We start from the raw sequence: 19,397 nt of genomic DNA, 5'->3' as shown, positions 1-19,397 counted from the left end.
TGAAAAACCAGCCATTAACACTTCTAGGGAGCACAAACCATCCAATCACAAAACAGGCACAAAGGTATGAAAAGACACCTCACCGAAGAAGACATTTAGATAATCAATAGATAGATGGAAAAATGTTTAAAATTGTTAGCTATCAGAAATACAAATCAAAACAATAATGAAATATTATCTCACTCCAGCAACAATAGAAAAGTTCAACAGGGCAGCACACTACAAATGCTGGTGAGTTTGTGGAGAGATTAAAACTCTCATTTACTGCTGGTGGGAATGTCAAATGGTACAGCCACTACGGAAGGCAGCTTGGTGCTTTCTCCAAAAAGGTGGAAACAGAAATACCATTCGGCCCAGAAATTCCACTACTGGGAATATATCCTAAAGAAATCAGAGCCACCACTCAAACAGATGTATGCATACCTATGTTTATTGCTGCTTTAATCACAATAGCGAAGAGATGAGAGCAGCCCAAGTATCCATCAACAAATGAATGGATAAAAAAACTGTGCATTCACACAATGGAATAAATATTACACAGCACTGAGAAACAATGAACTTGTAAAACACTGTACAACATGGATGAGTCTGGAAGGCATTATGCTGAGTGAAACATCTCAGTCACAAAAGGACAAAAACTGCAAAGGACCCTGTTATAAAAATAGGATGAACACAGGGGAGGGGAGGAGAGGGCAGGGAAAGAACGGATAGATAATGAACCTTACACCAGAATGTGAGAAAGTAGGGACTATCTGAAGGGAATGGATGATTAGACACTGTGTGTGTGGCAACAAACAACCTGGAACAATATATGCATTACAAAGTGGAGTGGGGGAGGGGAGGAAGAAAAAGGTGTACCAATGAACAAATGAAAACTTATCCTTTCTTTAAACTTTCATAAAAATAACAATGAATCCACATGCCCCCCCCCCGAAAAAAAACAACCCCAAACCCTTAGGGAGCATGATTCTACTTGACACACATGGGTTGTTGAAATTGATTCACATAATAAAAAAAACCAACCAACTGTCCAACTCACTGCTGTGAACTCAGACCTGGCTCACAGGGGATCTAGCAGTTTTCAGAGGCTGAAAGTAGCACAGGAGGAAATTGTCTATCTTTCATGGAGTTGCTGGTGGATTTGAACCACCTGTCTTTGGGTAGGCAGCACAACTCCTTACCCATTAAGCTAAGTAATTAAAATCTTACCCTTAAACATCTTTCCATTTCCTTCTTTCATTCATTCAACACTTTTAAGTTGAGCACAGACTGTGCCTGGCCCTGGGTGAAAACTAGGGAGACAGTGGTTGACAAGACATGGAGGTGCCAGAGTGCACTGAGATGTGGAGCAGGGGCAGCATTCTGTCTGTGGTGTGGAACCGTGGTGGGATATTTTGAGGGGAGTCTCAAGCTCTGATGGTGGTGATCAGGTAAGGTTCAAAGAAGGAAGTAATGCCCAAGGGGAGACCTGAAGAATAATGGAGAGAGCCAGAAAAAATGAATGCCACAGCGTAAGAGGTTAGAAGGACAGGGGATGAGTGAAGATTGGAGATTGCTGGCTGCACTGGATCAGCTAAGGAAACTCAGTCTTGGGTATTCAAGTGGTTTCATTAGGAGCTTGTCCTGAGCCCTCATCCTGTTAAGTTCTGTTAAAGGATCTGGAGTCAGCATGGTATCAGTGGGGAGCCATTGAAGGTTTTAAGAAAGGGGGGAAGGGGGATGTTACACAGCTCTTTGAGTATTTTAGCCTTACTTCGGCTATTATAAACACTTGGATGGATGACAGCAGGAGGTATTGGCAGGAGTCCAGGCGTGGCTTTGTGGTCCTCTGTACAGGCTGAACTTGGGTCCCTCCTGCTATGTTTTGAGTTGGCATCCTTTCCTCCTCCATAGAGGGTCCCTCTCCCACCCAATCTGGGCTTTGTGTACCCAGTGCTCCATGCAAAGCCAGTCACTTCCTTCTCCTGAGCTCACAAAGCAGCTTTAGGGAGCCCAGACATGACTATGCACTTCATAATTGCTCTGTGGCCACCTCTTTCCAGAACTTTGCTTGAGCCCTGTGGCTCCGAAGGGAAGGTGGTGCCTTATTTACGGTGGACTTCCTAGTAACACCTGGTGGCTCTGAAGACTTAGTTCATACAGCTGTGCTGCTAACCCAAAGCCTGATTTTTCTCTAGCAACTTGACTCCCTCAGCGGCTCTGTGGGAAAAAGATGGGCAATCTTCTTCTGTGTGATCTACAGCCTCAGAAACCCAATCAACCCTGGGTCAGTTCTGACCAAAAGGTGTTGAGAGAGCATGAAGATGGCGCTTAGGCTTAGCAAGTACTCATTCTATGTGGATCAACTGGACAAATCACTCAGTTCCCTCATCTGTAAAGTGGAACCATCATGTCTGTCTTGGTAAATTCCAAGCCTGTGGGGAGAAACCCAAGAGCAGGGTTGGTTTCATGGGGTGCCCTCTCCACACTCACTGAAAGCTCCACACTCAGGGAGTCGCACATTTGCTTCCATGCTCTCCAGCAGCTACCTGGAAATTCCTAACACCCTTTGAAAAAGGGACCCCACATATCCATTTCGCACAGCCAGCACCCATAGGTGGAAAGTACTGTGAATAAATGCAGAGAGAGTAGAGTATGAAAAAAAGATTTCCAAGACTTTAGGATTAACACAAATCACTTGATCTGAGGGGCTTCCTTGGGTATGTGGTTGATATTTTAGAAGTAGATCATCAGCCTTTTCTGAGGCACCTCTAGGGGGACTCACAACACCAGACTCTCATATAATAGTGACACATACCACTCAAGGAGTCCACTTACTTCATCAACCTACCCGCCAACCCCAAACTTCACTGCTGTCCAGCTAGAACTGAGGAACAGCTGATCTTCCAGCAGGTTTTCAGAGATGGCCCATTTCTCGCCTAGTTGCCGGCAGACCCCAACCACTGGAGGGGCACTACTTTCAGGTTAGCAACTCTTTTCCTTATGGACTATGCCCCTAGAGATTCCTAATTGCCTCCTAAGTTTCCTTAATAGATATAACCAGTTAGGGCCCAAACCTCAGCCTCGTCCAGAAGACCTGGTTGTGCATCCCAATGGACAAATCACTCAACCTTCAGGAGCCTCAGTTTCCCCATCCACCTAATGGCCTCAGGAGCCTTGGCAAGGCCTCTGCCCTCACGTGTCACCCTGGCTGACAGGATGCACGTCAGACCATCAAGAGCAAAACCCACTTGACCATTTCAAGATTTTCTCCAAGTCCGTGGCCTCTAGAGGCCCAGTCCCCTTGATCAGCAGGGGAAATGCACCGTGGAAATGTGCAGGGTCAGGATTCCTGGTAGCCAGGCCCAGCCGGGTGATGGTGCCTAGGGGAAGAAAGCCATCCGCCACAGCTGCAGAGAGAGGAATCCCTTCTTTGTGTCATCCTGTTTGGAATACTGGCATGTGCTGCTATAGCAACCTGCCTAACTCACCCCATATGCCACATGGAAAAAGCTCACTTGCTTTAAAAAAATATTTTATTGTGATTTGGCAGAAAATTTGTGTAACAAATTAGGTTCTCAATGAACAACTCCTATACATCGTATTATGTGACACTGGCCACGTGTTTCACAATGTGTGAGCATTCTCCATATTTCCATTCTGGTTGTTCTGATCCCATTAATCTAACGTCCTTGTGACCTCTTATCCTATCATCTTTGGCCTTCATCAAGTTCAGCTTCTCAAATGATTGCTCGGCATACAGATTGAACAAATATGGAGAAACTATATAGCCCCAACGGACACTCTCCTTGATTTTAAACAACACAGTGGTCACTTGCTATGTTCGCACAGCAGCTTATTGTTCTAGGTATAGATTTTTAATGAGCTCAATTATGTGTTCTGGGATTCACATTCTTCTTAATGCTTTATTATCTACACAAACTGGGCACTGTTCGTTCTGTTTTATGTTATAAATCAGAACTGACTTGATGGCACCTAACAACAACAACATCCCAACTGACCAAGTACAGACTATGGTTCTAAACTCTTAAACTCAGTAATCTAACCCCTCAAGGTGTTTCTCTGCCTGCATTTGAGTAATGTCACCCAAGCCACACAACGGCTTCTTCCACATTATAAGATGAGGCCACCGCCCTCCACAAGGACTGAGCTAGAGAACATCTTCCCAGTAGAAGAACTGGGCCCTCAGTGATTGGACGAGGTCACGCACATCTCCTGCCTCAGCTATTCCCCTGAATAGTGCCCAAGGTTCTTAGTGCCCGAGGTTCCACTTCTACCTCTTTATGGCTTTGGCCAATTAAGATCCAAATCCCTTTGGGTGGGACACATCAAGCTGTCATCACTCCTACTGATGTTCAGCATTAATTAACTCATTAAGCCTGAAGCTCGGTGTCAATTTTGATTAGGGAGACAGGAGCAGAAGGTGGGGTGGAGAGGAATGCTCAGCTTGGACGTGCTGGAGAGGGATGCCGATGGCAGTCACAGTCTCCTTCAGCATGGGCACTCAGAGCTGGGAGGGAAGCGCCAAGATAAGGTGACATAAGAGGACTGTTTCCCACTAAGCATCTTCTCACTATGTGAGTGAGGAGTCAAAGTCCAGCTCTGAACTGGCCAATCTGAGAGAGGAGGCTGCCCCTCCCCTGGGGACCCATCTGACCATGTCCATTTTCATACAGGTCTCAGTTTCCCTGGAGATGCGCTCTTTAATGAGAGATCCTATCTGCTTCTCTGACGTCAAGGCCCATGTCCTGAAGAAAGTACTGTGCATGGACTGAGAGCACTGAATTTCCAGCTAATAAAATCCAAATATCTGCTCTTACTTCATCAGCATGCCATTGTTGGTGTTGTGTACCGTCCAGCCAGAACCAGTTCATAGCTGATTCTCTCCCATGGGTTTTCAGAGGCTGTAAATCACACATCAAGAGACTGTCTGTCTTTCTCCTACAGAGTATATGGTGGATTCGAGCCACGGGTCTTTGGATTGTTAATGTATCTCTTTACCATTAGCCCACGAGAGCTCCCTAGCATCCTTTAAAAGGATCATTTAACTTCTCTGATCCTTGGTTCCTCATATATAACTTGGTGATTACAGTAGGGACTTCACATGGTTGTTAAAACCATCCAACCAACCAACCAACCCAACCCAGTAGAGTCAACGTTAGAGTTGTTTCTAAGACAGTTCCAGCTTAGCGACCACATGTATATCAGAAGAGAACTTCCAGTGGCTGGCTTTTCAAAAGTAGATAGCCAGGCCTTCCTTCTGAAGTACCCTTGGGTGGATCCAAACCTGTAATCTTTCAGCTAACAACTGAGAATGTTAACTACATCATCCAGAGACTTCCATATGGCTGTAATAAGTACTAAATGAGACATGAGAAAGTGCTCAGCACAGTGCTTGGCATAGATCACGTAATAAATGACAAGAAGGATTAATAACTGCTTCCGTTAATTGAGAACTTACTTTGTGCCAGGTTTTGTTGTAAGCATGCTACTTGAATGAATCACTCTGAATCACTTAGCCCACCACCAGCTGGGAAGTCATTATTCTCCCCATTTCACAGTTATAGAAATGAGGCCCTTAGGGCTTACCTAAGGCCTCTCAGAAATGCTTGAATCAAGGCAGTTTTGTTTCTCAGCCTGTAAACAAATTGCTGCCATGACTCAGTAAGCATCTAGTGATGGAGGGAATGAAATATAGAGGCAGGGAGGAGAGAAAGTATCTTCTTGGGTTTTGACCACATTGACATTTTCCTCCAGGTCGGATGCCACAGGTCATAAATGACTGCTGCTGCTGCGCCATGGAGTCAGTTCCTATTCATCAGCCACCCTAGAGGACAAGAGTGGAACCACTCCAGAGGGTTTCCAAAACTGCAGTCTTCACAGGATGTGACTGTAGGCCTTCCTCCTGTGGATCTCCTGATGGACTTGAACCATCAACCTTATGGTCAGCAGCCATGAGGTTAAGCACTGTGCAATCAGGGCTCCTAGGCTGAGATTCCACAGTATGAAAATCCACCATCAAAGTATCCAGAGCTCATTTACTTTTGGTTTACAAGATGACCAACCAGCTCCAGCCTCTTTCCTCCCCTTCTCCCTGCAACTAGTAACAAAGCTCTGGGCCATCAGTGGCAAATTTTCAGTCTGGATTTACCAGGGGGGGGGGGGGTGTGTGAGAGCAGAATAGCTTGGACCAGGTTAGCCTGTAACAGGCCTGAGACCATCTGAACCATGCAGATACCAGCAGGCAAGCTCCCTGGCAATCTGCACATCGAATCTGTATAATGAGTGCTTAAGAGCTCAACATCAGTCCAGCCCTGGAGTCAGGGGACTGGACGTAATGACTTCTGAAACCCTTACAAGCTTCAGAGTCCAGCTTCCCCAGGGTCATCTTCGGCATTTTAAAACAGTCCTCTTTGTTTTAAAGTAGAAGCAGTCCCACTTTAAAGTCTGTTCACACTCCACATCCTTCTAGGGCCAGTATGAATGATATCTCCTCTTCCAGGAAGTCTTCCTTGCTTAAGTGCCTGGCACTGAATTTCTCTTGTTTGAGCCTCCAGCCCTTTGACTTTTCTGAATACTTCTTGTTACACACTGTGGAATCGATTTCCACTCAGAGTGGTCTCCTAAGTTTTCCTGGGATCAGGTAGCGAGGTCCTTCCTCCCTTGGAGCTATTGTTGTTGCTGTTATGTGCCATCTAGTAGGGTTAAACAGTTGACTTTCTGGTTAGCAGCTGAATGCTTACCCATGGGGCACCAGGGCTCTTCAGTCTTTCCTAGTCCCAGTTACCGAGCCTGGGTCACACACACACTTGGGCCCCTGCCCCCAGCTCTTTGTGAGCAGATGTTGTTCCAACGTTGACTGATATGTTTAATGAATCCCACATGTCAAAAATAAGTCAAACTGGCCAGACATAATTCAGGGATGGCTTTCTGCATTTCAAGGGAGCTCTGAGTCACAGAGCCTGACTTCACACCGGTCCTTTAATGTGCCCTCTCTCCTCACACAGCTCTCACTTGAGTGACATTATGTAGGACCATTGATTGAACCCCACAATGTGCCCAGCCCTGGATCAGGGTGCTTCTTACAGGGCCTCACTTTAACAATCTCCAAAACTTCACCAACTTTGAGCCTCTATGTCCATTCTGCAGAGGAGGAAGTGTATTTGAAAAGTTGCAGAGCTACTACCAGGCAATGGAACCCAGCCTTGATTCATTCCAAAGCCCTTTGCTCTTAATTCTCTGAGGTCTAATTGTCCCTAGTCCCCAAGGCTCTGGTAGGGTCACCTTCAGCACCAGTTACTCTCCGGGGTAATTCGGGAGTACACCTCCTTTCCTTGTGGCTCTATCTCCTGGAGCTCTGAAGCTGGTTTCTGGTCTCCCCTACTGTTTAAATGCACCCTAAGTGGGCTCAGCTTCCCCTCCCCCATAGCTGGTTTCTAGATGTATCTTGGCCAGGTCAAGGCTCCTCTTTCTCAAAACAATACTTCACTGCACCCGTTTCCCAGCCCTAATCTCATTTAAAGCCCAATCACACAATTTAAATTGTGATGCTAGGATCTAAAGCTGAAGCCTATTAGTCTGAAGTCTTTTCAAATGCAAGGCTTGGAAGATTTCCTGTTGAGGGTGGTGTCTAGGTCTGAGAACAGGGTTGCGGCTCCTATTTGCAGGGGGCCTTTCTGCACAAGGCCATATCTGATCTCTGCTCTACCCACCTCCTCCCGGGAGCCCACAGGCAGGAAGACCAGGCTAGGCTCCCTCGCCCGAGAAGGCCTTTTCCCCGCTGGAGCACCTGGACGCTCCAAATAAAAAACCCACAATAAAACTTATTCTTATTGCGGTCAAGGCAGAATCGATTTATAGCAGACCGTTCATCGGGTTCCTGAGGCTGCAAATCTTGCGGGAGGCGACTGCCTAACTTCCCCCCACGGAGCAGCTGGTGGATTCGAACCACAGGGTTAGCAGCACAGCTCCTTGGGGTCTATGCCAGCAGAGCTGCTTTCGCCATCCTTAGAATAGCCTCATTGGCTGGTACCCCCACATGTTAGACCCTGCCGGGGCGCCAGGCGCCTGGAGCAGGGGCCTGACCTTTGGGTCCCAACCACGAACTCTGCTGGCTCTAGGTCCCCTTTGCGCCCGGACACCTGGAGTGCATTAGGCAATGGCGTGCGCCTTGGCGACGGCGGCGGCCGGTCCCCTCAGATTACTGAAGAATTGCATAATTGCGAGTGAGTATGGCCAGAGCTGAGATGCCCTGTCCCTACCTACGCTGGGTGTCAGATAACGTTTCTGGAGACCCTGACTGCTGGGTTGCGCTCTGCCGCCTTCACCGCAGCCAAGGGACTCACTACCTGAGGGTCTCTTTGCTCGGTCCGGCTGGAGGAACTTTGGGCAGCCTCTGCTCCTGGGGATGCAGCGCCTGCTCTACAAACTTGGGGATACTCCCCCCAACTCAGCATCAAGCGGGAGAGCAATGGAAGCGGCGCTCACTCCCTGCGTTTAGTTACAACCAGCCACTTTCTTCGGCCTGGGCGGCGCACCCTTTGCGCTCTGGGGACGCCCGAGTGCCCCTCGCGGAGGCGCAGGGAACCCCAGCGTGGTTCTTGGAGGTCCTCGGAGTATCCAAAAGGTCCACTAGCTTCGTCGCTTTTTAACTAGAGCCTTCTCAACTCTTCTCAAACACCCCAGACTCCCAGATGTAAGTGCCCTCCTTTCTTGTGCGTAACTTGGTGGAACCGCTAGACACAGTTCTCGGGGACCCAAGTCCCCAACAGCAGTCCAAGGAGGTGTACCATGTCCCGCTCCCAGAAGCTGGCTCTGAGGCTCCAAGCGGGCCAGCGAGGAACCCAAAAACACCAAGGGGGAGTTAGGAGGGCACGTACCTGGCCATAGGCTGAGCGCCCAGGCTACCACGAGGCCCCTGGGCAGGTCCATGGCCCGCGGCGCGGCGGCGGCTGCCGGGTCAGAGCGGCGGCGGGCGGGGGCGGTGAGCCAGAGCGGCAGCCTCGTCGTGGCGCCTCGAGCCTGCAGTGCGAGGCGCGAGGCTCCCGGACAGCGCGTCCCATTCAGAGGAAGTGGGAGGGCTCGAGTGAGCGGCGGGGAGGGGCGCCTGGACAGCACCAGCGCATGGGCTCCCCTCTCGGCCCCTCTGCCACCTGAGCGGGCAGCGTGCTGTCCGCCTCCAAGCCACCACCAGACCCTCCTTCCAATCCCCCTCTTAGGAGAACATTCTGGGGGAGCCACTTCTTTCTCATCGCTTACCCCAGAACTCGAACTCACTGCCATCCGGGGGATTCCGACTCATGGTGAGACTCCAACGAGTTTCTGAGACTGTGAATATTAACTCGAGGAGGCTTTTGTCTTTTTGGTGGGCTTGAACCACCGACCTTTCATTTAGCCCAGTATTTTATTCAACAGTTCGATATTTAGTTTACCAAGTCACCAGGCTCCTTACCTCCCTCCTTCCCCTTAGCCATTTCAGGGTGTGGATAGGAAGATAGGAAACATGATTTATAGTCCCGTTTTACAGAGAAAAGAGTTTCACACAGCTGGCAGGGATGTTTAAAGTGACCCAAGAAAACTGACTTGAATTCAAGTTTCCTTCTAAGTTCATTTTGAAAAATCTTTGCCTTCCTGCATCCTGAGTTTGGAATGTGAAGACCTCATTGGACTTCATTAGACCCTGAAATATAAGCAGGATTCCCTTTGTCGTCTTTCCCCAACTCACTCTTCTCCTCTCACTTTGGAACTCAGCCGCCTTCCTTTCCAGCTGGTTTAACCACTGCAATTAAGTTCAGTGCACATTTATCGTGCAAATTTTAAACCAGGCCTTGGGCCACAGCTTCCGGGTGTGGAGGTTGGCCTCTAGCAGGGTACACAGCCTAGCAGAGGGTAAATGAGAGTGTGTGATGAAAGCAGAGTCCAGGCTCCATCTACCTTACTTCCTCAGGAAGCCTTCTCCTCCCCCTACTTCTTTCAGGTCAAACCCCCAGATATGCATTAATGTTCTCTTTAGTAGTATTTCTTCATTGCATTCAGTAGAGACATTAGACAATAACTGGTGTGATCATTTGATTAATTTTTCTATCCTTATGAAGGGGGTCCGTCAGGGATGTATTCTGTCTCTATACCTTTTCAATCTGTATGCAGAACAGATCATCCGAGACATTGGGCTGTATGAAGAGGAATGTGGCATCAGAATTGGTGGAAGAGTCATCAACAACCTGTGTTATGCAGATGACACAACCCTGCTTGCTGAAACTGAGGAGGACCTGAAGCGCTTCCTGCAGAAGGTCAAAGACTGCAGTCTCCTATATGGATTGAAGCTCAACATCAAGAAAACAAAGATTCTTACCACTGGGCCAATTGGCAGCATCAGTATGGATGGTGAAGAGATTGAGATAGTTAACAGTTTTAGTTCACTTGGCTCCACAATCAAGACTCTTGGTAACAGCTGCCAGGAAGTCAAGAGACAAATTGCATTGGGAAAGTGAGCTGTGAGGGACCTCTCAAGAGCACTGAAGAGCAACGATGTCAGGTTGGAGACTAAGGTGCGCCTGATCTAGGCTATAGTCTTGGCAATTGTGTGCTATGCATCAGAGAGTTGGACAGTGAATAGGGTTGATAGAGAATTGATGACTTTGAGCTGTGGTGCTGGAGAAGAGTGTTGGATATACCATGGACTGTTAGGAGAACAAACAGGTTTGCCCTGGAGAAGGTGAAGCCGGAATGCTCCTTGGAGTCAAGGATTCTGAGGCTTCAACTGACATACTTTGGGCATGTTGCAAGGACATCATGTTTGGCAGTGAAGGGGTGGCGAAGGAGAGGAAGACCTTTGATGAGATGGATCGATTCTGTGACTGGAGCGGAGGGAATAAGTGCGTTTGAGATGGCTTGGTTGGCACAGGATAGAACAGTGTTTAGAGCTCTTGTACATAGGGTTGCTATGAGTCGCAAACAACTTGATGGCGCATAACAACAACAACAAACATCTAGACTGAAAACATCATTAATACTAGTGTCCGTTTATCACTGAGGACACCTTTGAGTTGTGGTGCTGGAGAAGAGTATTGAATAGACCATAGACTGCTAAGAGAACAAACAGGTTCGTCTTGGAGAGGGTGAAACCAGGCTGCTCCTTGGAGGTAAGGATTCTGAAGCTTCTTCTGACATACTTTGAACATGTTGAAGGGAAGGTCCATTCCTTGGAGAGGAACGTCATGCTTGGGAGGGTGGAGGGACAGTGTAAGAGAGGAAGAACTTCAATGAAATGGATTGATTCAATGACTGGGGTAATGGGGGTAGGTGTGTTGGAGATGGTGAGATTGGCACAGGGTAGAGCAGGGTTTAGGGCTGTTGTACATAGGGTCACTATGAGTCACAGGCACTAGATGGCACACAACAACAACAACAGCTCAACTCCCAGCATCCGTGAACGTAGCAGGTAGGTGGAGTTTATTGCCTGAGAGGAATTGGAAGGGTTTGCAAGAGAAGGTGGCATTTGAGATGGACGCTAGAGGATGAGTTGAATTTTGAGATGATTCAGGTTGAGTTTCTCTCCCATTGCTCTTGGGTAAAAACTCACTCATAACTGACTCTCTGATGGGTTTTAGAGACTATAAATTGCTAGGAAGGAGCTTGTCCATCTTTCTCAAATATAGTAGCTGGTGTATTCGAACTGCCTACATTTGGGTTGGCAGTGCAACTCCTTACTGCTAGGCCACCAGTAAAGTAGTTGGCATTATTTATCCCTCTCAAATCTATTGCTCACTCTTGGAAGCTACTCCTGTCTTGACTTGAGTATTGCTTTCTTTTCCACTCAGCCTACAGACTTCAGTTAGCAGTGAAACATGCTCTGGACTATGCCACCAGAACTGTCAGGCTACTGACTATGGAGGAAGTTGATTTCATCCTTTGAATATGTGTGTGTGGAGAGAGACAAGTGGCTCAGGATAAGCATGCCGATGTATTACCATCTTCTGGCTTTGGCTACTCTGTAGTGTATGATTTTTCTTCTTCCACCCCTCCCCCCCCATCCCTGGTAACTATCCAGGAATGGTTGCTTCTGTGTGTACACCTTTTCTTGACCTTTTTATAATAATTCCTCAACAAGTATGATTGGCTTATTTCACTCAGCATGTCCTCCAGATTTATCCATTCGTTATATGAGTTGTTTCATGTTTCATTATTATTCTTTAACATTGCATACTATTTTAAAATGTCTATGTACCATAGTTTGTTTATCCATTAATCCATTGATGAATATTTAGATTATTCCCAATCTATTTGCTATTGTGAATAAAGCTACAACAAACAGGGCTATGCTTGTATCTATTTATCATGGCTCTTCTTTTGGCATGACATATACCTAGTAATGGAGTGACTGTATTATATGATGTTTTCTGTTTCTAACCTTTTATGTTAAAGGACTATGGTGTCTTTGAACCAAGCTGTGTTTTCGTAATTGTTTTCCATTGCTCCATATACATGTGAAGTAGGATAGAACATAAGGAAGATTGAATAAGAAATGTTATCTCTGAATTATGGTGTTGGTGAAGAGTACTGAATATCTCATGGGCTGCTAAAAGAACAAACAAATCTATTTTTTTAAACTAGATAATTTACAGAATTCTAATACATTGTTTTGCACACCAGATCCTTCCCATTTCCCTCAGTTCTCACCCATCAAGTTGTATGACTCCATGATTAACCACTCCATCCCCCAGCCATCCTCACCACTCTGCTCCCACCCTCCTTGCCTTGGATCCTCATACTCATTCTATAATAATGGTCTTATCCAGTATTTGTCCTTATGGGACTGAGTTAGTTCACTCAGAATAATGCTCTCCAGTCCCTCTCAAGTTAGGTAATAATTTATAAAATCATTGCTCCTGTGTGCTGTGTAGTATTCCATTGTGTGAATGTACCATAATTTCTCAATCCATTCGTTTGTGCTTGGACATCTGGGCTGTTTCCATGTTCTTGCGATGGTGAATAACCCTGCTATGAACATTGGTGTACAAGTGTCCATTTGTGCCTCTGTTCTCCTCTGTTCTCATCAAACAAATATATTTTTAAGGAATTGCAACCAGAGTGCTCTTTGGAGGCAAATGCCAAGAAACTTTTAGTCTTGCATAGTTTGGCCATGTCATCAGTAGGGGGTCAGTCCTTGGAAATAAAGATAATACTTGGGTAAGTAGGGGGCCAGCAAAAAGAGAAGACTTTCAACAAAATGGGTGTGTACAATGACTGAAACAATGCGTTTGAGCAGGCAGAGATTCTGAAGATGGTGCAGGATAGGCATTGATTGGTCATAGGGCCACTGTGAGTCAGGGTTGATGTGATGACACCTACTAACAACAACATATAGCTCTCCATAGTGGTCATACCATTGTGCATTTCTATCAGTAATATAACATTTATTCTTTAACAAATTCTTTAACTCTTTCTTCTCTGCTTAATGTATTTAAGCTTTTTATTGAAGACCAGTTAGTTGTTCAAAGGTGGATGGATTTAATTCTGGATTTTCATTTATTTTCCATTGGTCTATGTGTCTGTCTTTTGTTGTTGTTGTTGTTTGGGTTTTTTTGTCAGTGCCAGGCTGTTTTGAGTATTGTGGTTGTGGAGAATGTTTTAAGAACAGGATGAATAGTATGAGGGTTTTTACTTATTTCTTGTTTTTCAGTAGTGCTTTGCTTATCTGAGGTCTCTTCTCTTTCCAATATAACTAATTTTTCCATCTCATTAAATAATGAAGATAGAGTGTGGATACAGATTGTACTGTATGTATGGATCACTGTGGGTAGTATAAACATTTTCACAAAATTAAGTTTTAATGGTAAGGAATTGCACTGCCAACTCAAAGGCAGGTTGTTTGAATCCCTCACTGACCCACAGAAGGAAGATGACCATTCTCCTTCCAAGAGATAAACAGTCTTTGAAAACCCGCTGGAGGGTCAGCTATGAATCCGTTCTGACCCTATGACATATAAAAACAACAAGGAGGAGGAAACTGTGCAATAATGAATGAATATTTTTTAAAAAGAAAGTAAACTAGGGGAGGGGGAAGAAAGAGAGAAGTAGGGAAATGTGCAACAAAGAATGACTGAAAATCCAACGTTATCATTATTTAAAAACCCAACAAAACAATGGCATTCATGGTCATACATATCTGTCCCCTTTCTTGCTCCTTAAGAACGCCTTGAACTAATGAACTAAATAACCTATTTGGGCAGAGTAGAACTACTACATAACATTTTCAAGGCTATTACCTTTCAGAAGCCGGTTTTCAGGCCTGTTTTCAGAGGCAGCTCTGGTTGCCTTGATCATCTATGATCAGGATCACATAAACTAAATGGTAGAATTATTACTTGAAGTTAGAGTAACATAAGGAGCACAGAGAGCTCCTTCAGCAAGCTGTGCTACCAGAATGTGATCTTCAGACTGCTGATAAGTCACATATACCTGAAGCACCTCACCTGTGCTGTTTGATCTTCCAAGGAACCTACATATATATCATCGACAAGTCTGATGCACTTGAGGCTTGAGAGGCACTCTGGTCCTCTAGTGGTCAAGGAGTTAGTTACATTACCAACCCAAAAGTAGATGGTTCAAATGCATCAGCTGATCTGTGGGAGAAAGATAGACAATTTCAAAGGCAATAAGTGAGTGAGTGAAGGAGACTACAGATTTGTGGGAGGTGAGGAAGTGGGTCAGGTAGGATGCTGTAGCATCAATGCAAACCAACTCAAATGGGGCTCAATGGACATATAACTGACAATAAGTAGCTTAACACAGGGCTTCAGCAAGGTCATCCTGGACCTGGCTTCTCCCTCTTGTCATTTCAATGTCCACTTCGTCCCAAGGCCAGATGCCTCTTCCTTATCCTGATCCCCAGTGAACTTCTGGATCTCTGTTTTCTTGTCTCAGTCTGGAAGAAATGGGTGGTTGAGGAATATTTGTTTGTTATTTAGTTCATTAAGTAAAGGTGTTCTCAAGGAGAAAAGAAGGTAGGAACTCCATATAACCCAGATATTTCACTAGTAGTAATATACCCCAAGGAAATTAGAAATAAGACACAAACAGAGATTAATACATCAGTGTTCATGGCAGCATTATTCACCATTTCAAGAACATGGAAACAGTCCCAATGTCCAACCTCAACTGAATGGACTGAGCAGTTGTGGTACATTCATTCACACAATGGAATACTATGCAGCACTCAGGAACAGCAATTTTATTTAAAAAAAAACACACACACAACACAAAACTACAAAACTTGGAAGACACTGGAGAGAATTCTGCCGAGTGAATTATGTCTCATAATGACAAACACTGCATAAGATTGTTACTGGAAAAATACAAGGAAAACTAGTAAAACATAAGGACTCAATGCGGGAAGGAGTGGGGGTAAAGGGGTGAGAATGAGTAGGGGCAAAATCAAGGGTTGCACAATTTGGTGGGTATAGGGAAAGGATAAAGAAAATGGGAAAGATCTGGTGGGGACCTGAAAAGTCAGGGTAATGACAGGCATAGTCCAATGGTAATTAATTTTGTAAAACACAATAAATGAGAATGATTATATGAAACACAATGTGAATGAAGAATAGTGTGAAACACAATGTATATTAACTTTGTAAGCAGACTAATATAAAATAAAATTTACAATGGATAAGAGAGGGAGGAATGGGACTAGGTAAACTTTTAGCTAAATCGAGTAATAAACTTAAGCTACCTAAAAAAAAAAAAAAAAAAAAAAGAAAGTAAAGGGGAAGAGTGTACCATGGTCATGGATGTTGTTATGTTCCCTGAAGTCAGAACGGACTATGAGCTGACTCTAGTAGGTTTTCAGAGACTGTAAATTGCACAGCTTAGGACCAGATTGTATTGCATTCTGTTGCATATAGAGTCTCTATTAGTCAGAAACTACTTGATGGCCCCTAACAACAATGAAAATAATAATTTATATATACAAAATGGCTCATTTATTGATAATATAATTTTAATTGGTATTTAATTTACACATTATAAGATTCTATCTTCTATACTATACTAAAAAGAAATTCATTTTAAAATGAACATAATTCTAAAAAATTTATATTTAAAATAGGTAAATATAGATAAAAATGTTAAAAAGATAAAAAATAAAAGATCTTTTTTCTAGATAAAAGGTAAATTAAATAGTGTTTATTGTATTAACTTATAAGGTCATTAAACAATTACCACAAGTTTCCGTACATTTTAATCATTTCAAAGAGAAACTATACTGATTTGCAGAAACTTTCTATTCTCTCCCTTCTCTATTGTCTCAGGTAGAGTCACTAATCTACTTTTGCTGTATCCTTGAATTCTCCTATTCTAGACATTCGTGTACATGGAATCAGACATTATGTGGTTTCTTTGCATCTAATTTCTTTAATTTATTATAATAATTTCAAGGTTCTTTCATGTTGCGGCATGCCTCAGCACTTCAGTAATTTTTATTGATGAATAATATTCTATTTTATAGCAATTGTTTTTGTTATTAGGTGCCATTAAGTCAAGTACAATTTATAGTACCTCTATGAACAGTGGATCTGAACTTTGTCCAATCCTGTGCCATCTTCACACTCCCTGACATACTACAGCCCATTGCGGCAGTCACTATGTCAATCTTCCTGGTTGATGGTCTTCCTCTCCTTCATGACCCCTTCCAAGTATCATGTCCCTCTCTAAGGAATAGCAACATGCCTGAAGTATGTGAGGTGAAGCCTCATCATCTTTGCCTTCAAAGAGAACTCTGGCTGCCCCTCTCCAAGACATATTTGTTTGTTCTTTTGGCAGTCTGTGGAATGTTCAGTGCTCTTCTCCAACACCACAACTCAAAGGCATCAATTCTTCATCTATCATCTCTATTTATATTCCATGAATATTTATATCAATAGCATGTGTTTATCCATTCATCATTTGAGGATGTTTGTGTTGCTTCTACTTTTTGGCTATCATGAACAGTGCTGTTACAAACATCTCTATAAAACTTTTGTGTTAACATGTTTTTATTTCTCTTTTCTATATATCTAAGCATGAAATTGCTGAGTTTATTTCAGGAAGTATCATATGATCAAGAACCAATAGTGCTCACCCACCCTGGATGGAGAGAGAGCATCCATCAAAGAGCCCCACCAAACTACACGAGACCTGAGAGGGTGGCTGCATAGAGGTACCTGGGCTCACCTTCTCCTCTCACTCTGGAAAGAGAACACAGCCATCAGGAGGAAACTGGTGTTTGGCAGGCCCCATTGTACACTATGTAGGACAATTAAAAACTTTGGAAGAGCTAGGTCATAGGTAGAAGAGATTCACACCAGACTACATGCAAGAACTGAGAAGGTGGGTGCCTTGGCCTGACCCCCCCATTTCCACTTCTTAAATAGAGTGCAGCAGTCAAGGGGAAACTGCTCTTGGGCCACACTGTGGATCACAAAGGACAATTAAAAACTTTAGAAGAGGTGGGCAGCACTTAGGCGAGATTCCCTTATGCTGAACTGAAGACCAGAGAGAGGTTGAAGGACTTTTGGAAAGGTGAGTTTTCTCACTATACAGAACCAGAAAGGACTCCTGGCGTAGCAAGTTGCCTTCCTTGATAAAGGGAAAACTTTAAGTATTTAATTAAGCAATTAATCAATCAATAAATAATGATAAAGAACTGGCAACAACCAATACAGACAAAATAGAAATGGCTTAACACATACCAAGAAAAATTTCATATAATTTCAAGAAAATAGCAGGCAGCTTCAAACATTGTGGGGGAAAACAATCAAAACAAGCCCTTTTCTTTAAAAAGTAGAGCATATTGAAGACTGAATGGGTACTCCAGAGTAAGGCAGATGAAAAATATATGGACATGGAATTACATGAACAACTACTGAAGAAGGTAGAAATGATGGAAGAAAGAATGGAAGCCATAATAAAAGCAAACATCCCAAAGACATGGAACCAGAAGAAATATATCAATGTGGAGTTATATGGACAGCCACAAAACAAGGTACAAATGATGGAAAAAAGAAAAGAAGCCATAAGTAAAGTAAATACCACATAGACAAGGAACCAATATATCAAGGTGGAGGAATATAAATAACTACTGAAGAGAAAAAAAAGATGAAAAAATAATTGAAACTATAGATAAGGAAGTACTAGAACTTAAAAAAATCATCAAAAGACAGGGTACAGCCAATACAATATCGGAAATACTAGAGTTGCAAGAAATTGCAATTCAGAATATCAATACGAGAATGGCAGAAGTTTCTAACATGCTAGCCCTCAAAAAAGCAATAATAGAAGAGATGGAACAGAAACTCAGAGAGCTAGAAGAACTTCAATGGGAACATATTAGAACATATTAGAAGAAAAACCAGAGAGGAGATAGACAAAAAATGAAGAGAACATTAGAATCATGAAGGAAACATGAAAAGGAACAACATATTTAGGATTGGAATTAAAGAACAGAAGGGAGACAGGGAAAGCACTGAGAAATCTTGGAAGAAGCACTAGAATAGAACTTTCCAGATATCATAAAGAATGAGGAAATGCACATTTAAGAAGTTCAGTGAGCCCCAAACAGACTAGATCCCAGAAGAAAAGCATCAAGATATATCATAGTCAAATTCTCTAAAATAAAAGATAAAGATTGAATACTAAAAGCAGCATGAGAAAACCAAAGAGTCATCCACAAAGGGGAACCAATTAGATTAAGTTCTTATTTTTCAGCAGAAACTATACAAGCAAACAGACAATGGTATGGCATATACAGAAGGTTGAAAGAAAACCATTTTCAGCCAAAGGAACCCAGCAAAGCTGTCCATCAAATATAAAGTAGCAATTAGATCCTTTGAAAAAAAAATAAAATCAAACAAATAAACTAAAACAAAAAAAAGAAACCCCAGAAAATTGAGGAATTTATGAAACTAAAACTCTACAGGAAATTCTAAGGAGAATCTTTCACACTGAGACACTAAAGGAAAATGGATGGACTACAGTAACCAAGAACAACAAGGGGAGCAAGGGGACCACAACAACAACAACAACAAAACAGTAAAATGACAGTGATAAAATCTATTCTGTGAATAATCACAATTAATGTGAATGGCTTAAATGCACCAGTTAAAAGAATAGCAGAATGGACAAAATCCCCCCAACAAAGCCAAAACCCCAAATCAAACTCAAAGACGTTTGATTATGAGGATCACAGCAAAATGTGGCTAATGCTGGGAAAAATAAGAATCCCAGAACAAGAGATCAACCCATCTATCTATGGTCAACTGATTTTTGACAGGGAGATGAAATCAGTGAAGTGGGGAAACGACAGCCTTTTTAACAAATGGTGTTGGCAAAATTGGAAAAATATCTGCAAAAGACTCAAGCAA

General features: G+C 43.6%; 1 protein-coding gene across 1 annotated transcript in view; it reads right to left on the bottom strand.

The window, feature by feature from the left end:
• The window catches only part of ITGA11 (integrin, alpha 11), a 201,524-nt gene extending 192,504 nt beyond the window's left edge, over positions 1-9,020 (bottom strand). The window contains exon 1 of the mRNA XM_006888404.1: positions 8,880-9,020. Coding sequence (XP_006888466.1) covers positions 8,880-8,931 — 52 coding nt within the window. The 5' untranslated portion in view covers positions 8,932-9,020. The remainder of the gene's footprint in view (positions 1-8,879) is intronic.
• Positions 9,021-19,397: the final 10,377 nt, after the last annotated feature.

This window comes from Elephantulus edwardii, unplaced genomic scaffold (genome assembly GCF_000299155.1).
Source record: "Elephantulus edwardii isolate Elephantulus edwardi_28Jun2011 unplaced genomic scaffold, EleEdw1.0 scaffold00066, whole genome shotgun sequence".
NCBI classification, from domain to species: Eukaryota; Metazoa; Chordata; class Mammalia; order Macroscelidea; family Macroscelididae; genus Elephantulus; species Elephantulus edwardii.
This window is presented reverse-complemented; position numbering and strand designations above follow the sequence as displayed.